The sequence below is a fragment of the Coturnix japonica genome, chromosome 9 (genome assembly GCF_001577835.2).
Source record: "Coturnix japonica isolate 7356 chromosome 9, Coturnix japonica 2.1, whole genome shotgun sequence".
Classification (NCBI taxonomy): domain Eukaryota; kingdom Metazoa; phylum Chordata; class Aves; order Galliformes; family Phasianidae; genus Coturnix; species Coturnix japonica.
The window spans coordinates 21,227,638-21,239,956 of record NC_029524.1 but is presented as its reverse complement, the minus strand read 5'-3'; the positions used below and the strand labels follow the sequence as shown (position 1 = coordinate 21,239,956).

Below are 12,319 nucleotides of genomic sequence, written 5' to 3'. Positions count from 1 at the left end.
ATACCTTCTACATGGTCATTCACTTGGCAGCTCAGCAGCCATTCCCCGGGATTCCTTGGTATCATTAGAGCATCGATAAATGTGGCTGGGAAGAGGTTAATGGTGTCAACTCGATGGTGCCTCTCTATTAAGGTCTGACCATGAAAGTACACTGAATGGATGTCAGCTTCATTACCCATGCCAAAAAGATGCCATTTTACCTTATCTTCAGCACACATTGTGAGATTTGGGAGGTATCCATACATGTACCCATTAATTGCTGGGAAAACAAACAAACAAAAAAAAAAACAATCCACCACAATAATTATTACTATTATATTCACAGAGCTCAGGATCTTTACTTCAAAAGCGAGAGACATACAACCATTACCCTATTTTTCAGAATAGAGAGGATCTCAGAACAAAACACTGGAGCTTTGAAAATTAACCAACATCAGACACAAACTTTATCTTCCCATCTATCTGCAGCTCCTGCTATGATTGTGGAAACCATGTATGAGCCAAAAGTACTTTATTGTTGACAGTAAAATCTCTTTCTCTAAACTGCAATATTATATAGTGGTTTGTAACTTAGAAACAAAACTGAATTACAAAACTGTCTGCAGTGCCCAGCAAATTTTACTGGAATAAACCAAACCAAACCAAAAAACTGAAAAAAAAGTCTGGTCTGTAGGAATCTTTTTTCACAATTCCAAAGGGTTGATTGTTCAACACTGGTCATTACTTTGTGGTTTTGTTTTTAATTTAAAAAGAGTTTAATTTTCCAAGGAAAAGTTCTGTTTTAAAAAGTAATCTTTAAAAGAGACAACCCATAAGAAAAAACAATACCTCTTTACATCAATGGCAAGTAACATTAATATAAAGTTCTCACAGTGCATTTTATTGCTTTCCTGAAAGTCTTCATCATCCTTGTCAACTTTGGAAGGCTCAGAACAGTATGTTCTGATATTGTCCTCTAGATACCAACTGAGATTTTCATCCATCACAGAGAACATAAGGATAAATTCAGCATCAACATATTTATCATTGTCCTTATTCATTGCACCTGAAAAAGAAAGTAGCATATTCTCTAGCAACTGGCAATATCTGTTCAGTTTTTACCACAGTATCAGTGAGGCTGGCGACTGTTTACTTGATGTTTTGTTGTTTATCTTGAGTGTGACTATACATATAAACTTACAGCCATATTGGGAAAACAAAGGTTTGTTTTAACAGATGCTATAAAATCACTTTGCTAAGAATAAATATTGTATGCGATAAGAATGTAAAACATTTGTTCTACATATCAGTGTTACACTTTGCATTGCTAGCATGAACACATTGCACTCATTTGCCTAGCACATAAAATCAAATTAAATCCCATCCTATTATTAGAAGACAGCTAATTGACAAGATGAAACCTGCTATTTCAAAATGACCTGTAATTTCATCTTCCAGCAAATTAGTTTATATTTATCAATTGCTGTTGTCAGTCACCTTGCATGTGTAGTAGTTGATTCATATTTTACCTTTCTTGCAAATTATTAAAGGCCCAACAAGCCCTGAGGCAACATCTCTTGGAGCATCTATGTGAGAGTGGTAAACTCTGGTTATGCAGTCTGCATCTTCCTTAGCAGGACCTTGATCTTCTGTCACATCCCACGTGTAAGTGTACTGGCCTCCAGGCTTCACAGCATCATCTCTTTTTTCAAAACCTTTGGTATTGTCTGGATAAAAAGCACCTGAGGAATGGCACACAGCCAACATTAACGTAACACATTTCACAGTACAGTGTCAGAATAGTGCTTTGAAGTTGACTACATGCTGCAGTAACATGGATTGAATACTTGAACAGAGGTAAAACAAATATTTTAAATCAGATGAATAGACCTTTCCCTTCTGCTAAAGAGTTCCTTTAATTGACTTTGAATTCTGTGACTGTGCATTGACAAATATATTTGAGTTCTTTATTAGGAGGGCACAACGTACTTCTGCTACAGAGACAACAGCTAAAATATTTGTTAAATATTGATCTTGGAATCTGTACTAAAACATTGCATTCCTCTCCAAGGAACACAGGTGTTGCTGAAATATGAGCAACAGTGGTAAAATTGTAAACACTTTTCTATATTTTACCATACAGTATGCTGTTCTGCTCCCATAGCGTGTCAGTATCAAGTCACATATTAGAAGTAATGAAAATCTTTTAAAAATATTAGGTGTTTAACTAATATTTCATAATTTCCCTGCTGAAAAATTTCCAAAGACTATTTTTGACAGTATCTAGTCAATAATTCACACACTGTTTTTAAGGTCTATTAATAAAACTTCCGGTGGCTATATTCCAGTGCAGTCTTTCTTGCAGATAATAGTGGAAAACTACTCAGTGAGGTGCATCTGGCAGAGTGGATCATCAGGCTACAGCCTCGGGGCTAGATGTCATCATACTACACCCAGTAGTTTTCAAGGAGGAAACTGGAATTACAGTATTTCCTCAGGAGAGGCTTACCTTCATTTTCCTTTGTGTATGTTACACCATGTGGATGCAGTGTGTAGTTTCTGGAAGCAAAGTTTTTCAAGTGAATAACAATAGAATCTCCAACTTCTCCCTTAATGATAGGGCCTAAAAAACCCAGCCAGGAAGGTTTCTCAACTATCACGTCATATAAAATATTGGTGTACTGAGTGTAGACAGCCTTCTTATAAATGCTTCCTATCCTTTGTGGTCCTCTTTTAAGGAAGACTTCAGCTTGCCTGTAAAGAAAACACACAAACACCTATAATGTCTGATACTCACTTTATATATGAACAGTGCTCATTAGCAGACTCTCAAACAAAGACCAGGCCTTTGTAGCACTGTGTATAATCTGTCTTCAGAAGCAAATATATTCATATTTCTGAGGAGTACAGGCACCCACATAGAGACTAAATGTTACACACCAACTAGAAATTTTTACTACCTATTTTGTAGACTGAAGATAAGGGTATTCTATACAATTTTCTGCTGCTTCTAAGTCAAACAATAGGTCTTCCTGCTCAACATTTTTGTACATGCAGGCTTCAAGTTCTGTATAATTTTCCATAGCCAGTTAAAATCAACAAGTATCATGTTATGTTGACTTTACAGTCAGTGAGGAGAAGACTCTTCCTATTTCTGATATACTTCTTCACTGTCTTCATTTAATACAGTTCTACTTCATTTTAAAGACACTGAAAAAAATAGAAAGGATGACTTTTTTTTTTTCCTATCCAATACTTTTTTTGGTACCTCTAATATCTGAGTTTTCTTTATTTATTACTCATGTCTTCAGGGAATTCCCTTCCTCCTCACCACAGTTATTCTCCATTTCTCTTTCTCACGCTGCACAGAGCCTTCCTTGCAAGAAACAACCCATCTGTGGCACCTCCACAAGAAAGTGACCACTGCCAACAACGAACATCTAAAGGAAAATTGTGCCCAGCAGAAAGATTTTGATGTGTTAAACTTCTGAGTTTAAAAACATAAAAGCAGAAGCCTTCCCTTCATCACTGCTACTGGGCTAATTCAAAATAATAGGTAGGTATTCATGTGATCATTTCCTTACCTCTAGTTAATAGTAGTTTCATTTTGACAAAGTCACAAAAAGAACATTACACTGTACAACATTTTTAGTCAGCAGACAGCTGCAATTTAGTTCTTAAGCAAGTCAGGAAAAAGTCAAAATTCCCTTATATGTCTGCCACCAAGTCCAAGGACACCAGCACAATTCATTTCACTGACTTCACCAGGTCCTAATCTGGTCCAAGCATCTAGAGCAGACAGTGCTATAAAATAAAGCTCAATCAGTATGAACTACATTACTTACTCTTCTTCTGCAAAATGTTGTCCAGATATAAGATCAGTATTGCCAGGTGCGTAGTCCCATGCTGTCTCTATAATCCCAATGTAATACTCCCTGGTCACTGCCCTAGTTCGGTAACAGCAAAAAAGCAGCAAAACTTCTAGCAAGTGCAGCTTCATTCTGCATCCACAAACCTTGTGGAAAACGTGAAATAAAGACACATGATGGGTACATGCAATTTCCCTTTATATGGCCTTTCTTTCCCACCCCCACCCTTACTCTCCCGGTTTGCTTTGGCGAATATTGTAAGATGTTGCACAATGTCTCTGTGTGTGAAGTGTAAACAAGAGATTCTGGTAACCTTGTTAGTTCTCGTAATCTTCAAAGGAATTTTTTCCATTTCTGCCAACTACTAGGATGCAAATTACTACTTAGACTGTTAACAGATTGTAAATCTTGTAGCTTAATTGAAGGTAAATAATTTTAGCTACCTTCTTCTTTGTCTTTATCCCTGTCTCTGTAGCCTGCATACTATTGAGAAAATATATTCTGTGAAGTCTGGCTGAAGAACACAATGTTTTAAGTACACTTGGAACAAGCTATAAATGACAGCAGTTTCTCCCTGTGTGTCTGCTTCTGTGTGGACATAACTGAAAGCAAGGCAGGTCTCGCAGACTTCTGCTGCATATTTACCTTGTGCTTTCTGAATCTACAGATCTCTTCTGCTTCCCCTTTGTACAGCAATTACTAAACTGGCAAGACAGAGATGGATGAAGAAGGACCGAAGTTACCACTTTCAGAGCACCACTTAGACACAGACACATATTTAGATTAGCTCTGATAACCTACCACAGTTCCCATGTAAATATAATTCTAGTACATAGTATGGAAAATATAGCTAAAGAAGAAATGGATATGTATTCAAGGATTGAGGCCGAGGCAGGGGAATGGTTGCATTCCATTTCCAAACAATTTCAGTACTGCCCAAATGGAAAAAAAAAAGGCTCAGAAATTCCACAGATTTAACTTCTCATGTTATCCTCCTTCAGGCCTGCTATCAGACAGGATAAACCACATTCCTCAATGATTAAAAGATGCATGAAGCTCAAGATTATCTTAACAGCTACTGTTATCTAAATTTACTATTCATTCCTGAAGGTTGTACATTTTGTTTTATTCAAATTCTGCAAATGTTTTTCAATGAAACTAGTCAACACAAAATAACAACAGAACTGGACCTTAAGCCAAGGACTTTTAAAAAGCACCTAGCTAGCCTTGGAATTTTTTCAAGCATAATATCCATGCTGTCACGATTCATCTGAAGCTGTGGACATATCAGGCCAACTGAAAACTTGCAAATTGTAAACACTTCATTTAAAAAAAAAAAGTTCACAGTCACTTGGGCACTCTTAAAATCTCTTTTACACTCTGAGCACTGATCACACATTGAAATCGACATTTTTCCCTGTATGGTGGCTTCTCTGAAGCATGTTCATAATGCTTAGAAAAATTATTTTCAATGGAAAGCTAAAATTCAGACGATAACTAAAGTGCAGCAGGCTTCCTTCAACAGCAAATAAATCTGAAGTTTGTGTACCTGGAACAAGCTACACATACAAATTACCAATAGTGACCACAATCCATGCACAAAACATCAATCACCACCACAGTACCACCTTTTGGAGCCTTCTGAACAGTCACATTAAATGGAAAATTCTGCTTCTGTCTAACAGACTGTAACCAAAGCCACATTTTGAAATGTGATTAGATCTATCATGAAATTTTGGAGTTTCCCAAGTTAGCATCATGTGCTCAGAACAACTTCTGCACAGATTTTTTCTTTTATGCAGATGAAAGTCAGTGATCAGTGGGAACGCCAGTTTGTTGAGGCTGCATATGCCTCTTTATAAAGTAAATGAGGAAATAAATAAATAAATAAATAACAATAAAATGTATACCTCCTTGTATACTACTGAAATTCCAAGTTGTTCCTTAATAATCAGCTAGTCTATGTGCACACATAGGTGAGCTATTTAGTTTAAATGTGTTCAGAGGTCACTACTGAGAAGAAAATGCACACAACCAGTGTCCTGGAGACCCTCATTTATTTAGGGGTAAAAATATGAGCATTTCTTTGCCTTAGGGGTTTGATGCTCCTCAATTACTCTGCCTTGATTTGAGAACTGTAACGAACTGCTGACAGTCTTACCTCCAGGTTTCAGCATCAACTCCTCACTAAGACAGTTATGAACTCCAATCTGCAGCTCTCGTTCAGGAGTACCATGGTGTATCTTATCTGAAGATTTGAGCAGACAGCGCGTGCATTCCAGGTTTGGAAAGCTTTCAAAAAAGGGTTTCCTGTCTGCCAGCACGGTGGAGCCCATCAGGGCTCCAGAAGTCATGTTTTCCTTCTATGGTTGGGATTAAGCCTGTATTCTGCAGCTGGAGAGCCAGTCAAATCTCAGACATCACCATCAGAGCATTCAGGTACATCTGGATTTCATGTCAGCTAATACTCCTTACAGGAATCATCTTCATGTGTTGTCATTTTCGGTTTGTTTTGCTTCTAGGCACCGTTTATTAGAGACTGTATATTTAGGATTGAATGGAACCTTTGAATGATTAGATCAAATTTAACTCTGCTTTACCTTTAGAAAACCTGTGTAAAAAAAAAACGCTTTCAGCTTTTAGTACTCGCATAGTCAATTTCAAATGAATAAATCACCTATTTAAAAGCTCTGGCCAGGGTAATGAACATGGCAGTATCTGGATTATGGATAAAGAGGGTTGCAGAATTGATACACTCAACAAGAACTACATTGCACATCTCTTCTTTTGATTTATGCCACTAAAATAGGAGACACAAGCCTATGGTAGAGCAGAAATGTAGATTCATGGGGGAAAATCAGAAAAAAAACATGAAGTAAAGACAGCCAAGCCTTATCAGTGGTTAGGTTGTCACTACTACTGGTAATATTCCTACAGAAAAAGCTTTGAAACCTTTGTGTCTTCTGTCAGCTACACTCAAGGTTTCTCATTATAAGTGACAGATGTTACTGTAAAGTGGAGAGGATAGATAAAATGGTAATAAAAAGGGTTAAGTGCTTTCAACAGCTACTTTTTGTATTACACTGCTCTTATCCAGCATAGTAAAATGTACCTCAATAGATCCTACATGTCTAAAAATAAGCTTGTCTTTTCCCCACAGCTGAGCTGGAATATAAGTAGAACACTGATTTCCTGGATGAAATAGGGCCAGTTGCCTTAGCAATATTCTGCGATTTTAGGATTTTCCTAGTCTGATTATATGCTCCACAAGTACTAATTTTCATCCAAAGTAACAAGACCTTTTTTCAAACTTTTTCAAAATGAGTAACTCCATTGCTTACAGGCATGAACTCAACAAGATTCTCCAAGATAACAGGAAGGAGCAATAGCTGGTTGTAAAGTTTGTGGGTTTTTTTGCAATCTCTCCTTGAACAGTATTCATAACCCAATAGGAATGTGAGATTATCATTTAAGTAGTTATATGATATGACACATTTTTATGCCTAGAGAAAGAACAAGTCTACCATTGCAGAATCCTTGTTTTGTCATCATGCCTTTTTAGCAAGCCTCTGAACATCCACGTCATCTTGAGTTGTCATCCAAAAGAATAGACCCATTCATAAACATCAGTAATTTCTTATTACTTCTTTTAACTTCATATAAACTAAATTAAAATTTAATGCACATATTCAAATTCCGCAGAAAGAAACCAGCTTTTCAAAATATCTGCCAGAAAATCAACACAAAATCTCAGAATTACCTTGAAACAGAATAAACTTACTGAAATTCTGATGTTATTGGCAAGAATATCAGCCTTCTCCTGCAGCAAGGTCAGGATATTTACAGGGTACTAATAAGCTAGTCCTTGGTTTTTGCAGGGTTTCCTCCTATATTTTCTAAATTCTCATAATTCTTGATTAAAAACAAAAACTTGCCACTTGAGTAAAAAAGGCACACTGTATGGGAAACTGCTGATCACAGCCTGAACCTCTGATTAACCACCTGAGACAAGCAATGAGTCAGCTGCAGGAGCACAGGTGAAGGCAATTTTGCTGTGCTGCTGGCAGGGGTGGAGCTTGGCTTCACCTCTCCCAGATCTGAGTTAAGGGCTGAGCACCACTAAGGCAGGATCTCTTTCTCTGGAGATCACTCCCTTGTGGAGTTTACTGCAATCCTTCAACACTGATAAGCCTTTTTTTTTTTTTTTTTTTAATCACAATGATCTTTTGTACAAAACATCTGCATAACCTCTGTTTACCTATTGACTGTATAACTGTACAATTGTATAACTGTACAGCACATTAACTAGTATAGCTGACTTTGGAGATGCATATCTCATTTTCAGTCAGGCCTAAATGCCTTACCTCGGTATGACTTGCTAGCCTTTTTTCAGAAATTGCTCTGTATAGTTAATAATCTTCTAGGACAGAAAACATAGCATGAGCTACTATCTGTCCTGACCATCATAGTTTGTCTGTAACTAAAATTCAGCCATGTAGAAACCATGGCTTTGTCTAACACAGTAATTCTCAAGGGAGAATTTCTCCTGATGTGCTAGACTTTGAATCAGGCCCTTTCAGAAGAACAAATACTCTCATTTTCTAAACAAAGAGTAGGTACTATAAATACAGCAATTTATTCCAAAAAAGAACGTTTTACTACAAAAGGAGTTCCACAGTGCTGAAAGCTTCCTACTGTCAGAACAAGTTGGAGGGTTTAAAGAAAAAAATAAAATAAAAAAAAAAAATCAGTGCAGGAGCCAACTAGACACGTAAGGAAACAGCTTTTCATTAGAAAAATGGTGGTTCAGCATTTTGCCATTTTCAGAGAATCCCAGCCTGCAAATAAAAAGGAAGGAAGTGTAAGGCCTGTTTTTTTGTTTGTTTTTCTTTCAGCTCAAGCTAATACATAACTTGTTTCACTTAAACATCCATCTCCTAACCTAATCTCTATATGCATACAAATGAATGCTAGAGAAGAAGGGTTCTCAGAAGCTTTTGCTGACCTGGGAGTAAAATTCTCAGCCACATTTTTTCTTTAATCATAGCACTAAAGGTTAGAGTGAGAGTCCACCACCCCTGGATGACCCAAGGATGCAGCAGATTTACTATCAGCACATATCTTCTGCTAATAAATATACAGTATCAAGGAGAATGCACAAACCAAGAAGTTTCTCTCCACTAAGAAAAACTGCTGAAGCTAAACTGACCCTTAAGAAGAAATTACCTCAGGTCTTTTGTTACCTGAATAAAAACAGAATAGGTCCCACACAGTGCACGTTTCAGTTCAGCAGCCGCTTTAAGAAAACAGATTATCAACTGCAGTCCACTAAGAGTCATCAGAATAGAGAGTAAAATGATGGTCCATTCCACAGCATTAGCAGGTTCAGCACATTGAGACCAAGCAGAATAATTTGTGAGGTACCTATTAGAAAAAAAAGCAATGTGAGGAAAATTAAATGTGATTTTTCCAATTAAATTTATACACACTATTTTACCTTTACTATACAGAAAACCCATGTTTAAAAAAAAAACCATGCTTAAAATTTAGGAACCAGCTTCTGGAGTCTGAAACACCAACAGCATGCCAGGTGTTTTATGAGATGTTGCAGCTGTACACATAACCTTCCAACAATCAAACTGCAGACCTCATTGAGTTTAGGTGTTAAAAGGAAACATACTGAGTTATTAAATGTTAAAATGACATTTTATAATCTTTGAAGGACGAACTTGAGGAATTTGAGAGAATATTGTGGAAGTATACATCTACACTGAATCTAATCTTTTATTCTTTACTACACATGGTTGTGATCACCACCAGATAAAGGGCACTTGCCTCTTTGGACCTCCAGGTCTGATCAGTACGAAGATTCTTACATTTAGGCATTTGTCATTAGGAGGCAAACACCCTTCTTTGAAGATTCTGTTGCTCGTTGAACATAGGTTTTGTGTTCAAGAGACTGTGCCATTTTGTGTGAAGTCCTTAAGGAATCTGACCACTGTCTTGATGAACTGTTTATTCTACCAGTTAAAACTGATGTTTCTTACCCTCCAACAGTATCTTTGAAGATGTAATCCCATCCACTTGATGAATTGCAGAAGGGGCCTTGAATCAATCCCAAAGTAAAAATGATGCAACTGTATCCAGAGAAAGCAACTCCAAGCATGGCTAGCACAATTGAAATAAAACTCTGAAGAGAGAAAATATTACTGTATGAGGGCAGTCTCCACATCACATGCACTCCCTCTCCCTGCCAACCTACTTTTTTAGGGTTAAATTTCACTTGTCCCAGTCTTCACTACTGAGAGAAAAATACTAGGCAACAATCAGTAAGCATACATACACAGAACAAAGACAGAACTTAAGGCAGTTTCATAAATATCAGTTAAATACTGATGCTTTTTAAACTTGCATTCCTACAAAACTGTATCTCAGAATGTAACATAAGCACTTATTTAATGTTTGCATCCCAAATATTGCCTATTGAGTTGGTACTGGGGGGGGGGAGAGGGAGGGGAGGGAAGGAACACAAGGGGATGAAACTGTTTAGCTGGGGGACTGTTAAAACACTCTGGCCATCTTATTTTATAATCTAATTTTTTTTCCATCCTGAATATGCATCAACAGGAAAGAGCTGCCCTTTCTGCGACCTCTCAACCTGACTCAGAATCCTTCTCAGTGAAAAGAAGCAGAACCAGAGCAGAGAAGGATGTACTACAGACATAGGAGCAGGAAGCCATGGAGAACAAATACCAGAGACAAGCAAAAATATAAGATAGACTCACTCTGTAGGTTTTGTTACAGCTCTCGCTCTGGCAGCACCGGTAGAATGCATTACACTCCAATGCTATGAGGATTACTGCCAACAGAAGAATCTGTAAGGGAACACAGTAAGTGAAAGTGAAATGACTGCAGCTGTAGTGAGATTAATTCTCTTTCTTACCAACACATGTGCTAAAAAAAGTCAGTATTATGTTGAACTTTCATTTTCTTACTGGATTATTAAAACCTAATACTAGAATTTCAATAAATAAGATTTGGATTCCAGAATCACAAGCTCCCACTCAGAAAGGCAGTCCTCTGAATGAGGAAATATTGAGACAGCAGTGTTTCTGAAACCATTTGGAAAAACAAAGGAGAAGGCCCTGGATTTGTCACTTGAAAGGGCTGTTAGTAAAAATACTGCAAGAAGACAGAGCTAACTCAGAAATATAGTGGTTATCAGTCATAGCAGCATTTTAGGTAATCCACTGTTTGGAAATACATAAAATATGAGCCACCTGAAGATTTGCTGACATTTACACTTTTACTGTTGGGATGAACTCTAGCAAAACATGCCAGCTGAAGTTCTCTCACAGCCAAGAGGAGATGTGCTTCAGTACCAACCACTTCTGAAGCAGCTTGAACCCCTTCATATGCTGCCAATATCTCTCTTTCAGTTGGAGTATAGTGGGCCTCGGATCCTCTGTATCCTCAACTCCAAAACCCTATGGGTTGACCTCAAGTCTTCCTTGGGGCTTTCTGCCAGAGGCTCCAAGTGCGACCGCTCTCCCATGTAGAGCATGTTGTTTACATTTTGCCCCATCCAGACTGGCTCAAAGGCTACATCATTATCTCCCATGTTATTTGTTCAAAGGCTTGTTGTTGCTCAGAGACCCATGTGAAATCATTTCTCTTCCGATATATTTAAATTAATGCACTGCAGGTGCTCAAGAGCTTCCCCCTGTTCCAATGCAGCCTGAATCAGTCCATGACAAATGGTAGGACTACATTTCCACACCAGAGGCAGTTGATTCCAGGTGTACTGGATGCTCCTCCAAGCAAACTGCTTTCATTTGCTACCCTGTTTGTAACAGGAAAATATACATGCTAGTAATAAATTGTTTTAAGATCCAGAGGCTAAAAATGTTTCAAAGCATGAAGGTAGCTTTTGCAGTTAACTTTTTTTTGCTATGTTTTCCAACTGTGCTTTTTCATTAAAATTCTTTGCATGATACCTTGTTCCCTATGCTCAACAAAAGATGGGATTTCTTCTGTTTTAAGAAGAATATATAATTACAAAAATAAAGTTTTAATATCTCTTCCAGTTCAGCAGCTTTGTAAAAACACCTCACTAATGCACATTTGCCCTTTTCAAATACTGATTCTGTTCACACTTTTTTGTTACCTTTCTACTTTCTTTTCCTGAGACTACAGGTCTTTATGAACCTGGTGAATAGCGTGTGCAGTAGGCAATGCCATACTATTACTGCAGATGAGCATATTACAAATGTAATGAGGATAAATATATCACTGCACCAGTCACAGTGAGACAATTATCTGTATTTAGCCTAATAACTGAAACTGTGAACTGTATCTGCTCCTCTGCATACAGAGCTTAAAAATCTAAGGACAGTTATTACAGGCTTTTATAGATCTTTGCTTTGCCTTGCTGAAGAGCTTTAATTCTATATCCATAAAGCAATAAATTC

The 12,319-nt window shown here is 37.4% G+C and overlaps 2 protein-coding genes across 7 annotated transcripts in view; one reads left to right on the top strand and one right to left on the bottom strand.

Annotated features, from left to right (window-relative positions):
• HPS3 (HPS3 biogenesis of lysosomal organelles complex 2 subunit 1) overlaps nucleotides 1-7,382 on the top strand; it is a 39,040-nt gene extending 31,658 nt beyond the window's left edge. Inside the window, exons 18-19 of one of the 3 annotated variants that reach the window (XR_004308407.1) lie at nucleotides 3,349-3,535; nucleotides 6,065-7,382. The gene's annotated coding sequence lies outside the window, so the exon portion shown is untranslated. Of the gene's footprint in view, nucleotides 1-3,348; nucleotides 3,536-4,323 lie in introns of all 3 variants that reach the window. The other 2 variants (XR_001557332.2, XR_001557333.2) reach the window with 2 other exon arrangements.
• The window catches only part of CP (ceruloplasmin), a 58,252-nt gene that overhangs the window by 12,234 nt on the left and 33,699 nt on the right, over nucleotides 1-12,319 (bottom strand). For 3 of the 4 annotated variants that reach the window (XM_032446591.1, XM_032446589.1, XM_032446590.1), the window contains 8 exons: nucleotides 10,634-10,723; nucleotides 9,896-10,038; nucleotides 9,092-9,272; nucleotides 3,825-3,994; nucleotides 2,489-2,733; nucleotides 1,509-1,721; nucleotides 872-1,045; nucleotides 5-259 (listed from right to left, as the gene is read on the bottom strand). In XM_032446591.1, the coding sequence (XP_032302482.1) occupies nucleotides 5-259; nucleotides 872-1,045; nucleotides 1,509-1,721; nucleotides 2,489-2,733; nucleotides 3,825-3,994; nucleotides 9,092-9,272; nucleotides 9,896-10,038; nucleotides 10,634-10,723 (1,471 nt within the window). Of the gene's footprint in view, nucleotides 1-4; nucleotides 260-871; nucleotides 1,046-1,508; nucleotides 1,722-2,488; nucleotides 2,734-3,824; nucleotides 3,995-6,009; nucleotides 6,120-9,091; nucleotides 9,273-9,895; nucleotides 10,039-10,633; nucleotides 10,724-12,319 lie in introns of those variants that run through there. The other variant, XM_015872122.2, reaches the window with a different exon arrangement.